Source organism: Erpetoichthys calabaricus, chromosome 2 (assembly GCF_900747795.2).
Source record: "Erpetoichthys calabaricus chromosome 2, fErpCal1.3, whole genome shotgun sequence".
NCBI classification, from domain to species: Eukaryota; Metazoa; Chordata; class Cladistia; order Polypteriformes; family Polypteridae; genus Erpetoichthys; species Erpetoichthys calabaricus.
Window position 1 is genome coordinate 23,901,571 of NC_041395.2, and position 21,220 is coordinate 23,922,790.

Here is a 21,220-nt window from a genome sequence, read left to right on the forward strand (position 1 = left end):
AGATGATCAATTGTTGAAAATAAGACTCTGGGATTACTAGCATTGTTATTTATAATCTTAGAGAAATAGCAGCGCCTCTCAAGACGGACTGTGTTATTGTATTCTGTTATTTTAACTCTTAATATTTCATAGTCAATAGTTAATTTAGTTTTCCTCCATTTACGCTCAGCTCTACGGCATGTTCTCTTTAAATCAGACACTCTTTGGGTCTTCCATGGTATAACAATGCTAGAAGATTTTTTAACTGTCTTTTCAGGTGCAACTAAGTCAACAGCAGCCCTCACTTTAGTATTAAATCTTTCCACCTTACTATTTACATTCTCCTCGCTTTTATAGTTGGCACTATAAACGGACTGATTGGTTAGAATGTTTGTAAGTTTTAAAGCTGCTGATGAGTCAAAGAAGCGTTTTTTAACAATATGCTTCTCATGAGTGTTTTCTATCATTATTTCTATATTAAAAAGTAGAAGAAAATGGTCTGATAGACCAATATCAATGACCTGCTTTATATCAACTTTTAGTCCTTTAGTCTAACGTATGACCTGCTTTATGTGTAGGCTGATTAACGAGCTGTCTCAAATCAAAAGAGTCCAGGAGGTTCATAAATTCTTTTACTTTTTGGTCACATTGATTATCTATATGAAAATTAAAGTCGCCGACTATTAAGAGTGTGTCATAGTTCGTAATTAAGATTGACATCAAGTCAGAGAATTCCTCAAAGAAAGACGCGTTGAATTTTGGAGGTCTATACACGGATAATACTACAACATGAGAATCTCCCTGAATAATAATGGCGAGATACTCAAAAGACTTGAATTTACCAAAACTGACATTTTTACATTTTAACCTGCTTGAGTATATGTTTGCTAGTCCTCCACCTCTCTTTCCTTGGCAATCAGCACGCTACCGCCAAGTGCGAAGTTCGCTCAGGAGACCGTCAGTTTCCGACGAGACAGTCACGAAGGTTGAGGAAAACATGTGTAAAGATTGGTGGTTAGAACTTCATCACCCACCCACCCTGTAGTCCGGACTTGGCACCCAGTGACTACCACCTGTTCCCTAAGTTGAAAGAACATTTGTCCGGAAGGCGATTCTGCTCCGATGAAGAGGTGAAAGATGCTTCAATGCTTCCTGAAGGACATGGCGGCGAGCTGGTATGACATGGGCATTCTAATACTACCACAGCGTCTACAAAAATGCATCGGCCGAAATGGCGATTATGTAGAAAAATAAATAAGTCTTTAACCTTTAAAATGATGTAAACATTATAGAAAATAAATGGTTGTTTGTATTTCTAAAAAAATAGGAGACCTTACTTTTGGGATTGCCCTCGTATCTATGCTTACCTCACCACTGTGGTCCACAGCTGAGCAGGAACTGTATCATGATACTATGTAGGCAGCAAAGAAATGGTTCATTTGCTCAGCATAGGTGGAGACATCTGAGGTTTTCTTCAGCAAGGTGCATTTCTTCACAATGCAATGTAGCATGGGTTCTGCTTTGTTGTTCATGAACTGTATGGCCCACTCCTTTGTTTTACTAAAATTAAGAGAGAGATTATTGTCCTGGCACTGTTAGAAAGAAAATTTCTCTTTAGTAAGCTGTATCATAACTGTTTGTAATCAGGCATATATTTAGTTGTATCATTAGTGAATATAATGATATAGTTGGACTGCTGTCTGGCCACATTCATAAGTGAACAAAAAGTATAGCAAGTACACTACCCTCTGGAATACCTGTGTTGAGGGTCACAACAAAGGAAGTGATGTTGCCTATCCACACATGCTAGTGTGTACTATTCCTAGCCATGGTGTGGGAGTACTTTGTGATTTGGAAACTGTAGAAGGTGAAGTGCTGCTTAAATTAAATAGGCTGAAATATGACAAATTAACAGGATTTATCGTATTCTGCTATATGGGTCCTCCGGGATCAATGTGCGTGCTTTGATGTTTTGATGTGGTGAATCAAAATGCCAACATACAATTGCATTTGTGGTGGTTTTATATTCATGATTCAATACTTATTAAAAGTCTCACATTAAAAAAATTAAGGGCATGGTGAAAAGTTCTATTTTGTGATTAAAGTGGAAATTTCAGCTTCAATCTCAGAATATCTACTTTAACCTCGTATTTTACTTTATCATTAAAGTAGACCATTGTAAAAGTCATCATAAAACCGACCCAGTTGTTAATCGCTATCTGCTTCTGGGGCTTCCTTCTGAACTGACAGCAGCAATCGCCACACAGGACACATTACATTTATGATATTCCAGCTGTCTGCACATTTAGAATCCTTAGATGTATACTTGATATCATTTTCATGATGAAATGCATTAAAGTATGTATGTTACATTTTACAGAAGTCGTTAACTACATTTAAATAATGAATACTGATAATAATATTACACATGTTGTGGCAGAGCTGTAGTGCTGCTGCCTCGCAGGGAGTCACGTCCCTTGTGTTCCCTGCCTGGTGTTTGCATGTTTTCCTGGTGGGTTTCCACAGTGGGGTCCGGTTTCCTTCCAAAGTCATGAAGTTTTGGAGATTTGGTGCTGCTAAAATGACTCTATTGTATGTGTATGCTTGTGTTCACCTTGCAATGAGCTGATGCCCCGTCCAGGGATTTTGTTTCTTTCTCACGCCCGATGCTTGCTGGAATGGGCACATCCCCAGATTGATGGATGGAATCATTAACACTAGAATTACCAGAGCCTACGAAAAAACTCGTAGATCCGGCCCACCTTAAATCGCTTCTTAAATCCGTTCACACCTCTCCGTCAGCATCCTTTGTCCTCTAAATGTGCTGATAAAAGACAAGCTGCCAGCAGCCGGCTATTCTATCCCCCCACCGACTTAGAACGTGCGCGAAGTTTTCCCAGCTCATGCCTTGATTGATTATCTGGGAGTGAAGTGGAGTTTTAGACTGGAAATAATAGATCGTTATTTGGAACACACGCATTTCATGCGTGTTCCGTTTCTACAGTAATCTGTGTAAACACATTGTTAAAACAGAAACTTTTTCATATTTTAGTAATAAATGTTACCAAATGTAGTAGGCATAAACTATAGAATGTGTAAAGCCCGAGTTCCAAAGATCAAATAAACACTTTCACAAAAGCTTCAAGGAGATTACAACAGTTTCCGTGGCGTAGCGCGCTAAGTTTTGCTTCTTAGAGCACAGCAGCTTTGCCGTGCCTCACAGACCTGTGTTCGATTCCCCGCTGGGGATAAAGTGTTGCTTTTTTTTTTTTTTCTTTTTACCGTCAAACAGACATAAAATTTATAAATTGGTATGCACTGTCAGTTAATGAGATCGTTATATTTTCATATGGGATGCTCCTTTTAAAATATTTTTTTAACAATTGAGACTGCAATTAACATGAACAACTGTCCCTAAAACTGTTATTTTTAAGATCCATAACACTCATACTAATTCAGCGTAAGCAGAAACACTCAATAAAACTGAATAAAAAAAAAATCAAACGACAATGAGATACGAAGAAGGTAGATTCACCAGTGTTTTTGTGTCAGCTTTTATCCATCCAGATTAGAGAATTTCCAGTTCCATTGTCTCAAAACACCACTCACACCTACAGTTATTCCCAGTTTCAAATAAAAACGAATAGGGGAGGGGGGGTTGGGGGGAGGTAGTATATATCGTAATTGCAACTGAGAGAATAAAAGTGAAAAAAACGCTAACTTTTACAATTACTATCAATTTACACCGGGTGTTACAAACGCAAATCAAATGTATGTTTTTATTGTATAATATTAACCATAAGAGCAGCTCACTACTCAAAATGGTAAATATTCGAGGCAGTCAGGATCAAACCGGGGAACTCTTAATCACAAGTCAGCAATTCTAGCCACTTCGCCACACTTCAATCCCAGATAATCAATCAAGGCAGGAAGTTCTGTGGCGATGGGGGGATGGAATAGTAGGCTGCTTGCTGCCTGTCTTGATCAGCACATTAACAAGACAAAAGGTGCTGACGGAGAGGTGAGAAGGGATTTAAGGTGGGTTGGATTTACGAGTTTTTTTGTAGGCTTTGGTAATTCTAGTGTTAGTCAAATAGAGATAAAAAGGCGACATGATTGAACTCTTTAAAATTATGAAGGGAATTAGTGAAGTGGATCCCCAGTGTTATTTTACAATAAAGTGTTCATCAGGACCACAGGAGAATGGTTGGAAATTTGTTTAGGGTAAATTATTAAGATATTTTACAAGTTTCTCTCCAAAGAGCTATAGATACTTAGGATAAATGTCCAGGTAGTGTGGTTGTAAGTACGACTTTAGGAAGACACCATATTGACTCAGTGTTATTGTGGAGAATCTAGGAGAGTAAGATTGATGAGCCTATTAAGCTGAATAGTTTGTTCCCATCTGTGTCCTAGTCTATATGCAGTACTCTGGCATTTCAGTTTTTTGTTTTGGTGGTGTGCCAAGATAGTATGAAGGGCATTATAAATGGCATCCTTTATGGATGGATGGATCGGTTATGGTGATAAGCAATCCTGTGGTGGTACAAACTCTCTGGAATATTATTTAATGTGTTTTTTTCATGTTGCTTTTTCTTCCTCAAACCAAGAAATTTCAGCATTCTGTATGTTTCTTGTTTTACATTTTTCGTTATTTAACCAAGTGGAAGTTCATCTGTAAAACCCTTTTAGCTGTTCGGTATGTCTTTCACCAACAAACGTGCTATGAGTCAGTCTTTTCTAAAAGCAGCTTGGTTTGTGTGGAACACTGCAGTAATACTGAAGCGTTGTCATCTCTTTTCAGCATTCAATTAATTCACTACTGTCTGTGGTTATTTTCACATACTGATTTTTAGTAAAAGAGCCAAGGATATGTCATTTTCAGACTTAAAGTGGGGTTTCTTGTTGTTCTTTTTGATTTTTCTACCACTCCTATAGTTTTCCTGGAGCAGCCACATAATAATTTGCAAATGATATTACACTATAATTCTGCAGTATCCTTGATGGCATTGGTAAGAGATAAATAGTTTTTAGTTATTTATTTTTATCATTGGTAACATAGACATTAATCACAGAATGGGTATATAATGTTATTGGTGCATTGCTGTATTGAAGTGTGTCTGAAATTGTTTATAACAACTGAAATATTGTTTTGACTAAAATATGACCAGTTGTTTACTAATATTTAGCTATGTTGTGAATGAACATTTTTTTGATTTTCTGTGTTTATTCTGAGTCTCTGTTGGTGCTCCCATGGTGGCAGAATGAAAATGCTAACAAAACTGTTAACTTCATTAATCTTTTATTCAGAATGCAAGTTTCACTAAACAGGCTTAAAGAGACTGAAAAAATGCCACAGTACAGACATATTTGCCTAGGAGGGCAGGCTTTATAAATTGTTTGTCAAATTTAATCTGAATAGGAAACCATGATTTATATTATACTGTTCAGTGATGTGTCAAAAATGTGCTAAAAAGTTCTATGACTGTTTTGTTGTGTTATTCAACACTAGTTCTTGATTTGAATGTTTAACTGACTATTGTTCTATTTTGTAAAGCATAACTCTACATTTTAAATTACATTTTAAATAGTTACTGGCTTATTATTAAAATTTGGCATTCTTCATAAATAAAACCATTATACTTATTACTTTCATATAGTAACATACAGTATTTTTGTGACGATAAGAACGTTTTGATTTACCAGTTGCAATTAAGAAACATAGCATCCAAAATATGTTCATTGAATTGTCTGTGAGTTTTTTTTAAAGTACTGTACCTGTAATTTCTAAGTGTATTGCTTCTGTTGTCCAGCAGGTGGCATTCAAATTCCTTCTGAAATTTTTGTCTCAGGTTTCCATAATGGAATGTACTTTTTTCTTTCTGCTTTAGTTTTTTCTCTTCTGTCAGCCACTAATAGTACCATAAATGGACACTAGTGAATAACCTATAGTCCAGAAAGATGTTTATTTAAAAAGTGACGAGAAACATATTGTCAGAGTTGCCAAATTACACATCTATATTACTAAATTAAAAACTGAACCTCTTAAGAATAATGTTGGTTAGGAAAGCCCTTTTTAGAAATTATTTTTTTTATTAGTTGTGAAACTTTATTGCTTTGTCGAACAGATATTTACATGTTGTACAGATGTGAAACTAACATACTTTTACAATTTTTTTTTATTCACCAGTTCCAGGTTGAATACAATTCTTGCATATAATTAACACTATTATTTAAAGCCACAGTGTTAATATTACAAGTTTCTGAAATTAGAGTGTTGTGTTAATGATTTGTCTACTGAGTTACTGTGTTTAAAATTGTAGCTTTTTAGGTTTAACATTCATGTATTGTTAATAAACACCTTACCACAACAAAAAAAATGATCAACTTGGCAGAAAGATTCAGAAGAAGAGATATATTGAGCAGTACCTGAGGAATTTTGTCCGCTAATAAAGAGAAAGCTACAAAAGAAGAAGTACATTATATATTCCAGACAACCATACATCTAAATCACGTGGCGGGTAAGCCTTGGAAGAACCCAGGCATAGTAGACCTTTACAATGGAAACTGGTTCTCTGGACATGAAGCATTACCTCTCTGGTGAGGGAGGATCCTGAATTCATGAAGCTGGTTAACAAATACAGTGCATCCGGAAAGTATTCACAGCGCATCACTTTTTCCACATTTTGTTATGTTACAGCCTTATTCCAAAATTGATGAAATTCATTTTTTTCCTCAGAATTCTGCACACAATACCCCATAATGACAACGTGAAAAAAATTTACTTGAGGTTTTTGCAAATTTATTCAAAATAAAAAAACTGAGAAATCACATGTACATAAGTATTCACAGCCTTTGCTCAATACTTTGTGGATGCACCTTTGGCAGCAATTACAGCCTCAAGTCTTGTTGAATATGATGCCACAAGCTTGGCACACCTATCCTTGGCCAGTTTCGCCCATTCCTCTTTGCAGCACCTCTCGAGCTCCATCAGGTTGGATGGGAAGCGTCGGTGCACAGCCATTTCAAGATCTCTCCAGAGATGTTCAATCGGATTCAAGTCTGGGCTCTGGCTGGGCAACTCAAGGACATTCACAGAGTTGTCCTGAAGCCACTCCTTTGATATCTTGGCTGTGTGCTTAGGGTCGTTGTCCTGCTGAAAGAGGAACCGTCGCCCCAGTCTGAGGTCAAGAGCGCTCTGGAGCAGGTTTTCATCCAGGATGTCTCTGTACATTGCTACAGTCATCTTTCCCTTTATCCTGACTAGTCTCCCAGTCCCTGCCGCTGAAAAACATCCAAACAGCATGATGCTGCCACCACCATGCTTCACTGTAGGGATGGTATTGGCCTGGTGATGTGCGGTGCCCTTTTTCCTCCAAACGTGACGCCTGGCATTCACACCAAAGAGTTCTATCTTTGTCTCATCAGACCAGAGAATTTTGTTTCTCATGGTCTGAGAGTCCTTCAGGTGCCTTTTGGCAAACTCCAGGCGGGCTGCCATGTGCCTTTTACTAAGGAGTGGCTTCCGTCTGGCCACTCTACCATACAGGCCTGATTGGTGGATTGCTGCAGAGATGGTTGTCCTTCTGGAAGGTTCTCCTCTCTCCACAGAGGAGCTCTGACAGAGTGACCATCTGGTTCTTGGTCACCTCCCTGACTAAGGCCCTTCTTCCCCGATTGCTCAGTTTAGATGGCTGGCCAGCTCTAGGAAGAGTCCTGGTGGTTTCGAACTTCTTCCACTTACGGATGATGGAGGCCACTGTGCTCATTGGGACCTTCAAAGCAGCAGAAATTTTTCTGTAACCTTCCCCAGATTTGTGCCTCGAGACAATCCTGTCTCGGAGGTCTACAAACAATTGCTTTGACTTCATGCTTGGTTTGTGCTCTGACATGAACTGTCAACTGTGGGACCTTATATAGACAGGTGTGTGCCTCTCCAAATCATGTCCAATCAACTGAATTTTCCACAGGTGGACTCCAATTAAGCTGCAGAAACATCTCAAGGATGATCAGGGGAAACAGGATACACCTGAGCTCAATTTTGAGCTTCATGGCAAAGGCTGTAAATACTTATGTACATGTACTTTGTCAGTTTTTTTATTTTTAATAAATTTGCAAAAATCTCAAGTAAACTTTTTTCACGTTGTCATTATGGGGTGTTTTGTGTAGAATTCTGAGGAAAAAAAATTATTTAATCCATTTTGGAATAAGGCTGTAACATAACATAATGTGGAAAAAGTGATGCGCTGGGAATGCTTTACAGATGCACTGTACCAGCAAATAACAGCTTAGCATAGTCCGACTTGCCTCTAAGCACCACACTCTTAAGGGACCTAAACTTCTTGATCAGTGGTGCCCTTTCTCTTACTCTTCATGGGAGTTTACCTAGGCAGGTATTAGGATAGTCACAATCCCCTCGCTTGGGTATGTTATATAGTTGATACATTTATTTCAGTGGATGAAAGGGTCTTTGTACTTCGAGTTGCAGAAAGGAAACCTTGTTCCAAACAGATATTCAGAATATTCACCTGTTTTAATCCCGTCTACTGACTTTAGTACTACCAGGAGGCATCAAAACTTGTTTAGGTGTTAACGAAGATGCGCGTAGAGACATAATTTTTTTTTTCTTATTGTGTATGGTACTGGTGTTTTATTTTGTAGCCAAAATTAGAGGCAGCAAGTCTTGTCCATTGTTATTTAAGATATCACCCTGCAGATATGTTAAATGTTTCACCCTGGAAACCACACCTCTTGGTATGGACCTGCTATCAGCATAGTTGGTGACCCTTTTCCTTAAACATTTAGGAGTTTCTGACTGCTACTTATGCACATATGCTGATCTGTCCAGTACATGGTTTTTATAAAAGTGTGATTTAGTCAGTAAAATATTGCAGACCAATGATAATTTTATGGAGACATATCTTGTTGAAAAAATGTTTATTCTCCACTTCCCAAGCAAAATTGTTCATGTAGGGCAATATCAGCGACAGGGACTTTGCTCAAAATCAGAAGTTCTCATGCATTATATTGTATTAATAACTGCAATTTTCAGTCAGAATGTGTCATCTGTTTTTGAGTTTTGCATGTTCATAGACTCTTGACATATGCTTGTATTCTCCAATACAGATTACTTCAAACTTTTTTCAGTGATGGTCTAAAATGTGCAATTCTCTTAGAAATTTAGAATTTTGAGTCTATCACAGTATTTTTCCAGGATATTCCTTTTCTTTATATAAGGGAAGACAAAAAGCAGTTTACCTTTATTTTTTTAACATTATATCTTGACAGTCAGTCTTTAATGGTGTAAAGTTAATGTAACAAACTTAATTTTTACACTGTCTTTGGCCTTTAGTTTTATTACCGTTTGTGGTGTGTGTATGTGTTTTCTTTTTTTTTTAATAAAAAAATGCTTTTTTTCTGTTGCTCATGATTTCCAGGCTAAATTTATGCTTTCTAAGATGTTTTCTTAAGAGAACAAAGACCGTTAATATGGTGTTTCTTTACAGTTTCAACCCAGATGTTTTCCTAGAAGTACTGCGGCTAGGTTTTTTGGATCAGGAAGAAGATGGAAAATTAAACTGTTAAACAAATACTTACATTTCAGATACTGTATAATTTTTGTTAAATTGTATCTTTTTTCCCCCAAACATCTTTTTCAGATTAATATTACTCATGGAAGGAGTGGAATAGATCTCCTTTTAGAATTGAATAATTCGTTTAATTGAAGGTTTTGCTATGCTGTTGTGGCAGATCAGAAAGGCATAACAGATGACTATTTTGGCTGTTTTGTTGTACACTTTACTGAGGAGTGGTTTGTCTTGTATTAAGTTTGACATGAATATTAACTTAAGAAAATATATTTTTTTCCCCTCCTGTTTCTCCTTTGAGAGCAACTCAATCAGTCTTTTCCAAATCTATGCCAAATAACCTCAAGATAATACTGTAACCATGGTGTTTATTATAAATTGGAGCAGGTGAAAGTCAAGGAAAATAAATTTTGTTCTTGCTTTTACAAATGATGTGTGAGCTTGAAAATGTATGTCCACAATATGAAAAGGAAAAAGTAGATAAAACGTACAACAAAGGTAAATCACAATGAAGAACTACAAAAGAGAAATCAATCTGGAAACAAAATGCTATGTGAAGATTAAACAATAGTCAGCTATGTTCTTCTAGGCCAGGAAAAATATCATGGTTGTGTATGTGATGTAATTAGCCCATAGTTTTTTGCTCTCTGCTTAATTATGTAGAAGAGCTCTGTTATGCTCTTACTGAAAACTCTCTTTGGCATGGCCCTAAAGCTTCTAGGGCTTTTCCAACAACAGGACCTATGTTTATGCACCAGTTTTTTTTTTTTGTTTTGTTTTTTTTATTATATGTAAGGTTTATGTTTTTAGGTGCAAGTATGTCTTCAACATACTTTGAAATGTTTTGATGGACTATAATGCATAATTTGTTTAGATAATGTGTTGCGTAGCTTTTGCTAGAAGTGGTGGTTTGACAAAAGTTACCTCTTGTATGGTCTCTGCTAGTAAAAATCAAGCAATGTAACATTTTTTGTTAAAGTAAAATTCATTTATTAATTTACTAGCTGAAATACCCAGTGTTGCCTGGGAGGATAAACTTTTTTTTTTTTTTTTTTTTTTTTTTTGAGAAAAATATAATAAAAAAAAAAACCATCATTTTAAAAATAAAAATAAATGAACAAACAATGAAGACTCACTAATATATTTGTCTTTGCGGTCTTATATGTATGTATGTTATCATCCAGTTGATGCTCAGAACCAGCCAACTCTATTTAATTTCAAAAACAACAGGGGTGCGGTGGTGCTCAAACATAAAGAATGTTGCCAGTCACCTCTGTTTCGCTCTCTGGTGGTCATTCCGAGTGTCAACTGGATAAAAACATGCATACAAGACCGCAAGATCACCCCCCACCCTACCCAGAAGGAAGTGGGTTAGGTTTGATTTCACCCTACAGTATTTTAAGTCGACCAATGTGTGAATTTCCCCTTGGGATTAATAAAGTGAGTGACTGTCTGTCTGTCTGTCTGTGACAAAAGTGTACCAAGTGTCATGAAAATCGATCCAGCCGTTCAGAAGTGATGCTGGAACATACATTCATATACACACACACACATATACTGACTTAATGAAACAGGACAAACTTTAAAAATCAATAGAACTATGGCACTATAGCTGATCGTGTTCAACTCCGACCTCAAAGCGTTCCCCACGTGTTGAGAAAAGCACATGTCCGTGATATCTCTGGCAATCGGCAGCTACCCTCTAAAACACATGGAACTCTGATCTCTCTCTCAAAAACGTAAAAATGGTACTCCTTAACATTCTGTAGATGATAATGTCTGTTGAACAAACAGGAATCGCTAGCTAAGCGGAGGCAAGGTGCACACCAACATGTGGCGAGACGTAGACTAACTCGAACAGAGGCTGGCGAGTGAATAAGGAAGGCCTGCCCCCCTGCTCTTGGCCTATATATAAATATATACAATATATAATATATATATATATAAATGCTATATATGGCATTTGTACAAACATATTATTTGTCAGAAACATAAAATCTGTTATAGAAACATCTGATATCATTAACTTAATAAGCAACATACATGTTTTTCTGTCAACCCTGGATATCTGACCTAATCGTTGGACTGCCGCTTAAAAACCTATTTTATGGACTTATTTCACTTAATTATATATCTTTTTTTATGCAAGTATGCATTATTTATTTATCTCTTCCATACAATTTTTTATTATTATTCTTACCCCAATTAATTTATCTTTTTCATATACGGTAACTTCTACTTTGACAAGTTGTAAAGCACTTTGAGATGCATCCTTTGTATGAAAATGTGCTATAGAAATAAACATTGTTTTCTGATTCTGTTAGGATGATCCCATACATTCAATTATTCCAGTTTTACTTTAGAAGTGAGTTTGAACAAAGCCAGAATAATTGAACAGTTGGAATTTAGGAAATAATTTATTTGTGTTCTGTTTTGTTTTTGATTTAATAACAAAGGTAACAATAACTTTTATCCATTAGTTATCCAAAGTACTTGTTTAGCCAGCAGGCTGTTCTGATTGGTCAGGTTGGGGCCCATTTTTAATATTAAACATTGGGCTCGAGCGGATTGTGAGTTTTAATTTTATTCAAGCTTTTTTTTTTTCCCTGCCCCATATGTGTATAATTTCGCATACCACCTCTAACACTAACACCACCATCATCCTTACCAACATTCGTTTTCGTGGGTGTGTTTAACCCGAGTGATAACCAAGTATGATGCATCTTAGCAATGGATGAAATACAGTGTAAATGTCCAAACAGAGAATAACACAAAATGCCAAAACAGTTGTTGTAACAAAGGTGAAAAAACTCTCTAGTTATGTATGGTGTAAAGTGTGTTCTGCAGTATGATAGTAAAAGATATGGCATGTCTTCAGCAACATGTGTACCATGGGTGCAGCCGCTTGATTTTGACAGTGTGTGCTAGCAGTCAGAGGCAAACATCCATATCACAGTACTTCTTTGCACCTGTTAAGTCAGTAACAGCTCCTATGAAAGCAAATATTCCTGATAATTGAGTTTACTTTTTCTGTCGCAATATTAGACCTTTTGCCATGGTAGCAGGAAAAGGTTTTCTTGATTTAGTATAGGAACTTTTAAACTTGGGAGCTAGCCGTGGTCGAATTCCAGTCAAAGGTGTGTTACTGGATTCTGCTACGATTTCTCATAAGGCTACAATGGAAAGACAAGATGTTGTCTGAGAAACATCAGAGATTGTGTCTGATATTAATTTCAGAATGACCACAGGCATATGAATTGACAATTACCATAAGGTCACTTACCTGATAATTGCCTGCCACTATGCCACACCAGAGTACAAGCTTAAAAGCAGGGTGCTTACCACTGCAATTGGGGAATCCATTCTCGGGCTCCAATTCCCAGACATTTTTCATTCCCGCATTCCCGGGAATGGAACTACTGTAATTCTCAGGAAAACGGGAACGGCCAAGCTCGCATATATAGTGTGTAAAAATCGATCAAGAAATAACAGAGTTATAGTTGAAAATAATTAAGGTGGCGCCATTGCTGCAGCTTGCACTTTATCAGACAACAGCTTTGAACAGCAACTTGAAATTGCAATGCGTCAGTCTGTGGCATCTGCATTATCTGTGCTAAGAAACTTGCCATCACAGAATGATGACAAGAAACTGGATGCATCAGTAAAAGCTGAAATGTTTCATAGCAACGGTAAGCACGGGCGTTGTTTAAAACAAGTGTATCAGTATCTGATGATTGTGCCGCCTACTTCAGTTGAGGCAGAGCGTGCTTTCTTAGCGGCTGGCGTACTCTGCATGAAGGTGCTCTCTAGCATGGACGACCACACACTGGACACGTTAATAATAAAAATAATAATAATTCATTACATTTATATAGCGCTTTTCTCAGTACTCAGAGCGCCATCCACACAGGGAGGAACCGGGAAGTGAACCCACAATTTTCCACAGTCTTCTTAATGCAAAGCAGCAGCACTACCACTGCGCCACCTGTGAGGATGTTGTGCTTTCTATGCTCTTATTACCACAACTAAAGATGCATGTACTTATATGACAGCATGAACTGCTTGTAGATAAGGTTAATCTTTTATTTGTGTCAACATTTTGCAGTAGTTTTATTAAAAATAAGTGTCGGTCCTTCTAAAACCGTTCACATGTGAGATGCCGGGATTCCCGAATTCCCGGGAATGGATAAACCCGTCCGGGAATGGATTCCTGAACTGCAATATCCCCCCTCAAAGAAGCAAAAACAGTTGACAACATACAGATAGGGTTGCGTCAACAGCTCATACATTAGCTCAGATTTGATGCTGTTGTTATGATCAAAGTCATCTGGGTAACTGATTGAGGACAAAACATCATTTCTGCACTCATGCCCTTTCATCGCCTGGACTGCCAGGATCAGAACGTCGTTCTCAAGCATGCACTAGATGTTAAGGAGCTTTCAGATATTATCCCAGAAATAGCAGAAACATTGCTGGCAGTGAAGGCCTTGGTAAAATACAGTATGTGAAGCAAACAGGTTTAGTAAGCCAGCTGACAAAAACAGTTAGGCAGATGTCAGACACAAGGCTTACAAAATGCAAAGTAAATCAGGGTCAGTGAAGATAAACACACAATGCATCCCCCTACCAATTCATTTCCTCCTTTGTGCTTGACAGATTGTGTTACACTCTCTTCCAGTATCCCTTCATTTACTAATCTTCATCTGTTAAGTGTTCTTCTCTTTGATCCAAACACTTCAAACTTAGATCTGTCCATACATAGGGCTGTTTTTCTAAATATCTAATGTCCAATCTCTGTATTTTTTTTTTTTGTACTTGTTAACCTTCCTTCCTTGATTGTCAAAAGTGTCTTTTTCTTTGAAACTCTGCCTGAAAGGCCAGCATCAGACGTTTGACCTGTGTTGTTCAATGAAGCTGCCCACTCTGGATCTGTGTATGTGCCTGTTGGTTTCTGAAGTAATTGATCCCTTGTGCAGTAGAGCATCTGGGTCTTCCACATCTCTTTATGCCTTGGAGACATCCAGTTTTCTTTTTTCTTTCTTTTACGACAGTAGTTTGTGATTTGCACAAAACTTTGGTTTCTTGATAGCCTTCCACATATGAATCAATGTTAACTTATTGAGCATAGAATAGCACATTTTCCAATTTGGTAAATAAAGCCTGCAGTAATAAAGGAACATTAAAATAAATTTATTTCACTTTACAAAGAATGACTGGGGGCATGAGTACGCAAATTGTCCATGGCCTCCATCCAACTGCCCAATTCATAGAAATACAGAATTTGGTACATTGAATGTTGTTATTTTCTGCTGAGATTTTCTTAAAATTGATGAGTATACCTTTGGCCCCTTTGAGTCATCTTTTACCCTACAGTCTGAAAATCCTTTATAGTAGAATGGCTAATATATGGATTTGGTCCCATTCCTATTGAATTGAATTCATTTCATAGTCTGCACGTGTTGAGTGTTCCTGTGTTTCATGTGTGCTTTATCAAATGACCACCCATTTTAAAGTAAATGCATGTTTAAAAATTTTAGGAATTGGACTCTGCACCAACCAAACCTCACCACAAGGAAAATTAATAAATGATCAATTACGTTTTACACTTATATGTAAATATTATTATTTTTATTACTTCCATTTCTGCAATATTTGAGATTGTAAGTTATTATGCAATCAGTAATTCATGCAGTTTTAGCAGCATAGGAATAATGATTTTTGTGTTTTTTGTGTGTTCTTATATTTCTAATAGAATGACAAAATGTGATGTGAAGAACTACCTTGAGAAGATATACAATGTTCCCGTGGGACCAGTGAGAACTAGAATCCAGTATGGTAAGTAATATTTTAGTTACTTTAGTTTATATAAAAAAAACAAAAAAAAAAACAAAGCAATATGTACATATTGTGGTCTTATTAACAATAGTTCTCTATTAGTAGTGCTGATCCTGCTTTTCTTAAACTTACCATTTCAGATAACCTTCTGGCCATTACTAATTCTTCTAAATTTCTAAATTCAAACATTACATCTTGCCTGAAGAAGGGGTCTGAGTTGCCTTGAAAGCTTGCATATTGTAATCTTTTTAGTTAGCCAATAAAATGTGTCATTTTGCTTGGCTTTTCTCTACATTCATAATGGCTAACACGGTACAACACCCTAGTACTATAAATTCAATCAGGAACACAAAAGACGAAAGGCAAGAGGTACTTCCATGAACATACAGTGTGTCTTCTAAAGTAGAGGTTGTCCTTCCTTTAAATCACAGTAAATAGTGTAGGAACTTAATTGTTGCAAGCATTTAGGTTTGTTTCTTATCAGTTTTTCTTAACATTTAGGATTTCATTGATGACTGGCTCTCAACTGTTGATTTTCATTTGGATGACAAAGTATTCAGAAAATGTGTTTTAGTACTAGAATTTTAGCCCGTGTCATACAGTGCATCCGGAAAGTATTTACAGCGCATCACTTTTTCCACATTTTGTTATGTTACAGCCTTATTCCAAAATGGATTAAATTCATTTTTATCCTCAGAATTCTACACACAACACCCCATAATGACAATGTGAAAAAAGTTTACTTGAGATTTTTGCAAATTTATTAAAAATAAAAAAATTGATAAAGCACATGTACAGAAGTATTCACAGCCTTTGCCATGAAGCTCAAAATTGAGCTCAGGTGTATCCTGTTTCCCCTGATCATCCTTGAGATGTTTCTGCAGCTTCATTGGAGTCCACCTGTGGTAAATTCAGTTGATTGGACATGATTTGGAAAGGCACACACCTGTCTATAGAAGGTCCCACAGTTGACAGTTCATGTCAGAGCACAAACCAAGCATGAAGTCAAAGGAATTGTCTGTAGACCTCCGAGACAGGATTGTCTCGAGGCTCAAATCTGGGGAAGGTTACAGAAAAATTTCTGCTGCTTTGAAGGTCGCAATGAGCACAGTGGCCTCCATCACCCGTAAGTGGAAGAAGTTCAAAACCACCAGGACTCTTCCTAGATCGGCTGGATCGGGGAAGAAGGGCCTTAGTCAGGGAGGTGACCAAGAACCCGATGGTCACTCTGTCAGAGCTCCAGAGGTCCTCTGTGGAGAGAGGAGAACCTTCCAGAAGGACAACCATCTCTGCAGCAATCCACCAATCAGGCCTGTATGGTAGAGTGGCCAGACAGAAGCCACTCCTTAGTAAAAGGCACATGACAGTCCGCCTGGAGTTTGCCAAAAGGCACCTGAAGGACTCTCAGACCATGAGAAACAAAATTCTCTGGTCTGATGAGACAAAGATTGAACTCTTTGGTGTGAATGCCAGGCGTCACGTTTGGAGGAAACCAGGCACCGCTCATCACCACACTAGGCCAATACCATCCCTACAGTGAAGCATGGTGGTGGCAGCATCATGCTGTGGGGATGTTTTTCAGCGGCAGGGACTGGGAGACTAGTCAGGATAAAGGGAAAGATGAGTGCAGCAATGTACAGAGACATCCTGGATGAAAACCTGCTCCAGAGCGCTCTTGACATCAGACTGGGGCAATGGTTCATCTTCCAGCAGGACAACGACCCTAAGCACACAGCCAAGATATGAAAGGAGTGGCTTCAGGACATCTCTGTGAATGTCCTTGAGTGGTCCAGCCAGAGCCCAGACTTGAATCCGATTGAACATCTCTGGAGAGATCTTAAAATGGCTGTGCACCGACGCTTTCCATCCAACCTGATGGAGCTTGAGAGGTGCTGGAAAGAGGAATGGGCGAAACTGGCCAAGGATAGGTGTGCCAAGCTTGTGGCATCATATTCAAAAAGATTTGAGGCTGTAATTGCTGCCAAAGGTGCATCGACAAAGTATTGAGCAAAGGCTGTGAATACTTACGTACATGTGATTTCTCAGTTTTTTTATTTTTAATAAATTTGCAAAAACCTCAAGTAAACTTTTTTCACATTGTCGTTATGGGATGTTGTGTGTAGAATTCTGAGGAAAAAAATGAATTTCATCCATTTTGGAATAATGCTGTAACATAATAAAATGTGGAAAAAGTGATGCGCTGTGAATACTTTCCGGATGCACTGTAAGCTTTTACCATTAGAACTATGCTACAATTTTGTTTTACTGTTTCATTTTATTCTTAAGTACAGTTCAACTTAATAGCCCACTGAACTATACCGTAATTGCAGTTATATAGAGTAAAAATATGCCTACAGTGCATTGGTTCAGATTCCAGTTTTTTAGGTCAGCCACATTTGTACAGGAATAAGTGTTCCGGTAAACTATGACAGTTTTTGAAAATAGTACATCTTAGAATAGATCTATTATTTGAAATGATTCAGCCAGTCTAAGGCAGACAAAGTACCGCCATGGACACTGGTAGGGATGGGAAAGAGGAGTATGGATTTAAGTAGAATTTGTTAGAATTAGTAATGGCTAATCAAGGCAATTATTACAGTTAAATAACAAGTAGAATAACAAATTAATTTACAGGTATACTGCCTGAACGGCACCTGTAACATGAGTATGCTATGCTATGCCAAGGAGCCTTGATTTAAATGCTGAGATCAAATTGGCTTGTCCAATAGCGAGAGATAGGCTTTTACAGAGTTTGATTAACCTATAACTAAACGTTCAGCCTCCCACACTAGTTTTGTTTATGCTTTGAATTTTAAATAGGCTTCCATCTTGAGGTTGTAATATGTAGTAATGGCACTAAAAGTCCTGTAAGGCATGGGAGGGCTAAACCACTTATGATTTTATGAGTGGAAAGAAGGATTTTAAAATTAATTTATGCTGAAGCCAATGAAGTGATTAAAAGGTAGAGGTTGTAAGGTCATACTGCTTACTTCTAATTATAACCTTTGTTGTTGTGTTTTGAATAAGCAATGGGGTGGTAAAAAAAAAAATATTTAAAGAGCGTTTCTACAAGGTTTAACAGTAGTCACAATTGTTTGAAACAATCAAAATTTTCAAGATTCTTTAAATTAGCTTAATCTTGCATAGTTTTTAAGCTAGAGAAAGTAACTTTATGAAAGGTTAGAAATGTGATGAATTAAGGTTTAAATCTGTGTCAGTTATATTTACTAAATTTTGATACATTTGATTAGTATTGAGTTACTATTCATACTAATACTAATCATTAATATAACATCTGTTTAGTCTGAATATAAACAAAAATTATTCATCTGTTCTTGTGCAGCAATAAAACATTAGTGATGTAGCAAACCCATTTGATTTAAATAAATACAACTGGATATCATCAGCATAGAAATAATTAGGCATGTTCAAAAAATATGTATAAAATTAAGAGACCTTCACTGAAATAAACAAGGTACCCAGCACTAACTTGATAAGTGTTCGGGGAGGATTGCTTCATTGAATTAGATACTGCTGGGATCGACTCACTCTAGTGTCCTGCGGTCATATTTTGGATCAAGCAGGTGAAAAAATGCTGTTTACGATTTGACTGTTACATAATTTCTCCCCATAACTGTTTTATTTGGTTCATAAAGTGTTGAATTTTAGTATTATTATTATCATCTTGCAGAATATTACCTTAGAATCTTAAAGCAGATTCCATGTCAGTCAGATAAAACCATAAGTAGTGCATCTCTTCTTTCATCTTTAACATTGTAAGACCAACAGGAGCATGATAATGTGAATTATATTTACCTTCAGAGTGTTGATAAAAAAATAATAATTTTGCAAGAACAAAAGAGTATCTGTTCAGTGTTAAAAGTTATTATCAATATGGTACTGTGAACAGACTTCAGTAGTGCGGTCCAAAGTGTAAAAATGGTCAAACTACTTTACAGTTTCTTAAAATTTATCAGAATTATAGTGAAGCTTCATGTTTTTACAGTGCTGTGAAAATGTATTTGCTCCCTCCCTTATTTCCTCTATTACTGCAAAGGCTTTGCCACTGTATGTTTTCAGGTCTTCTACCAGAATATAATATCAGATCAGAGACACCTGAGTGAACAAATAAACCATAAACCTTACTGAAACCTGTGGGGTCAGCTGAAGAGGAAAGGGCACAAGAGTGGACCTAGGACCTGGGATGATCTGGAGATTTTCTATAATGAGGAATGGTCTCAGATTCCCAGCTGTAGGTTCTCCAACCTTACAAGATGTTGTAAGAGAAGACTCGATGCTGTTTAATTGGAAAAGGGAGATTGTACAAAGTATTAAATGGAGGGGTGCCAATAATTGTGACACATGTGATTTTGTTAAAATAAGTATTTCTTGATGAGGGCTTTTGTTACCAGAATACGTTTACTTCAGTTAATGGTCAGAGTTGTCATTTTCTCAGTGTGACATTAAGGTAATGTTTCTCAATCCTTTTTACCAGGGGTGACAATAATTGCAGTGGGGACTAAACAACCCCAAATCAGAAAAAGTTGGGATGATATGGAAAATGGAAAAAAAATGCAGTGATTGTTAAATTTAATTCAGCTTCTTTTTTTCTTTTCATTGCAGAGAGTATGAACCCAAGATATTTTATGTTTTGTCTGTTCAACTTCATTTCATTTAATATACTGTACATCCATTTGTGCATTTCAGGCTTGCAACACATTCCAAAAAAAAGTTCAGATGGGGCAGTAATAAGGTAAAATAATTTAAAAATTATGTAGTTTCAAACAGTTAATGTCAGCAGGTGATTGAAATTCTATATCACGGTATTTTTCTAAATTATCCCGGTTTCACGGTATTCAACGGTATTTTTTTCCCCATGCATGAGTGGATGTTAACCACATTTTCCACTGCAATTACTGGCTAATTATACCCTATTCCACTGTCAAGAGTATTGTACATTGTACAAAAAAAACATTTTGATATGCACACAAGTATTAATACAGTTTTGCATTGCCCCATAAAGTGATAGTTTTCAAGGGGGTGGCACTAATGGAGAAGGTATCACATTGCATGACAGATGCAGTCAAAATATAGAACCTTTTTATTGAACAAATTTTGCAAAAACAAACTATAATTTTGACAACATATTTTCAACCATACAAAGAGGCATTTAGACTTAGTAAAATATCCAGAAGTGCTTGTCAAAAATTGTATTGCACCGAATATGTCTTAGAAAAGGAATAAATAGTAAATATTTTTTGTAAACCAACTACATTTTCTGTTAATGTTAACAATCTCTGTCCACTGACACATTAAAGTGACTTTTTAAACAACTTTATCATCATTAAACTGCATAATATTTAAACTAATAAATAATAACAATAAAATAAATAATAGTATTATTACTGATAGTTGCACTATTACTTCAAGACTTCAAGCCCAGGTGCATTACACAGTATTCACCAAATTAAAATAAAATAAAACAAGTGCAACTTGGTTATGACATCTTTACCAACTGAACCATCATTTAGGCAAACTGCATTAATATGGACCTTGCTTCAAGCTAAGCTATACTGGGAAGAAAAAAACAAACTATATGTTGAGAACAAAGTCAACATTTCCACTTTATTCTTGCCATTTATGTCGAGATTAAAGTCGACATTTCCACTTTATTCTCATAGTTTACTTCATAATTAAAGTAGAATGTCGTAAACTAAACTTCTTCCTAAAATCAATGTTTAATCAATTACTTAATTTACCCCGTCATAAATTAATGCAGCACATTAAATGCTTTGTGTTACGTTCCCCAACCCAGTGGT

The 21,220-nt window shown here is 36.7% G+C and overlaps 1 protein-coding gene across 3 annotated transcripts in view; it reads left to right on the top strand.

Annotated features, from left to right (window-relative positions):
- Window positions 1-21,220, top strand: part of mrpl23 (mitochondrial ribosomal protein L23) — an 873,401-nt gene that overhangs the window by 787,951 nt on the left and 64,230 nt on the right. For all 3 annotated transcript variants that reach the window (XM_051923629.1, XM_051923628.1, XM_028793519.2), the window contains exon 3: window positions 15,319-15,401. In XM_051923629.1, coding sequence (XP_051779589.1) covers window positions 15,319-15,401 — 83 coding nt within the window. The remainder of the gene's footprint in view (window positions 1-15,318; window positions 15,402-21,220) is intronic.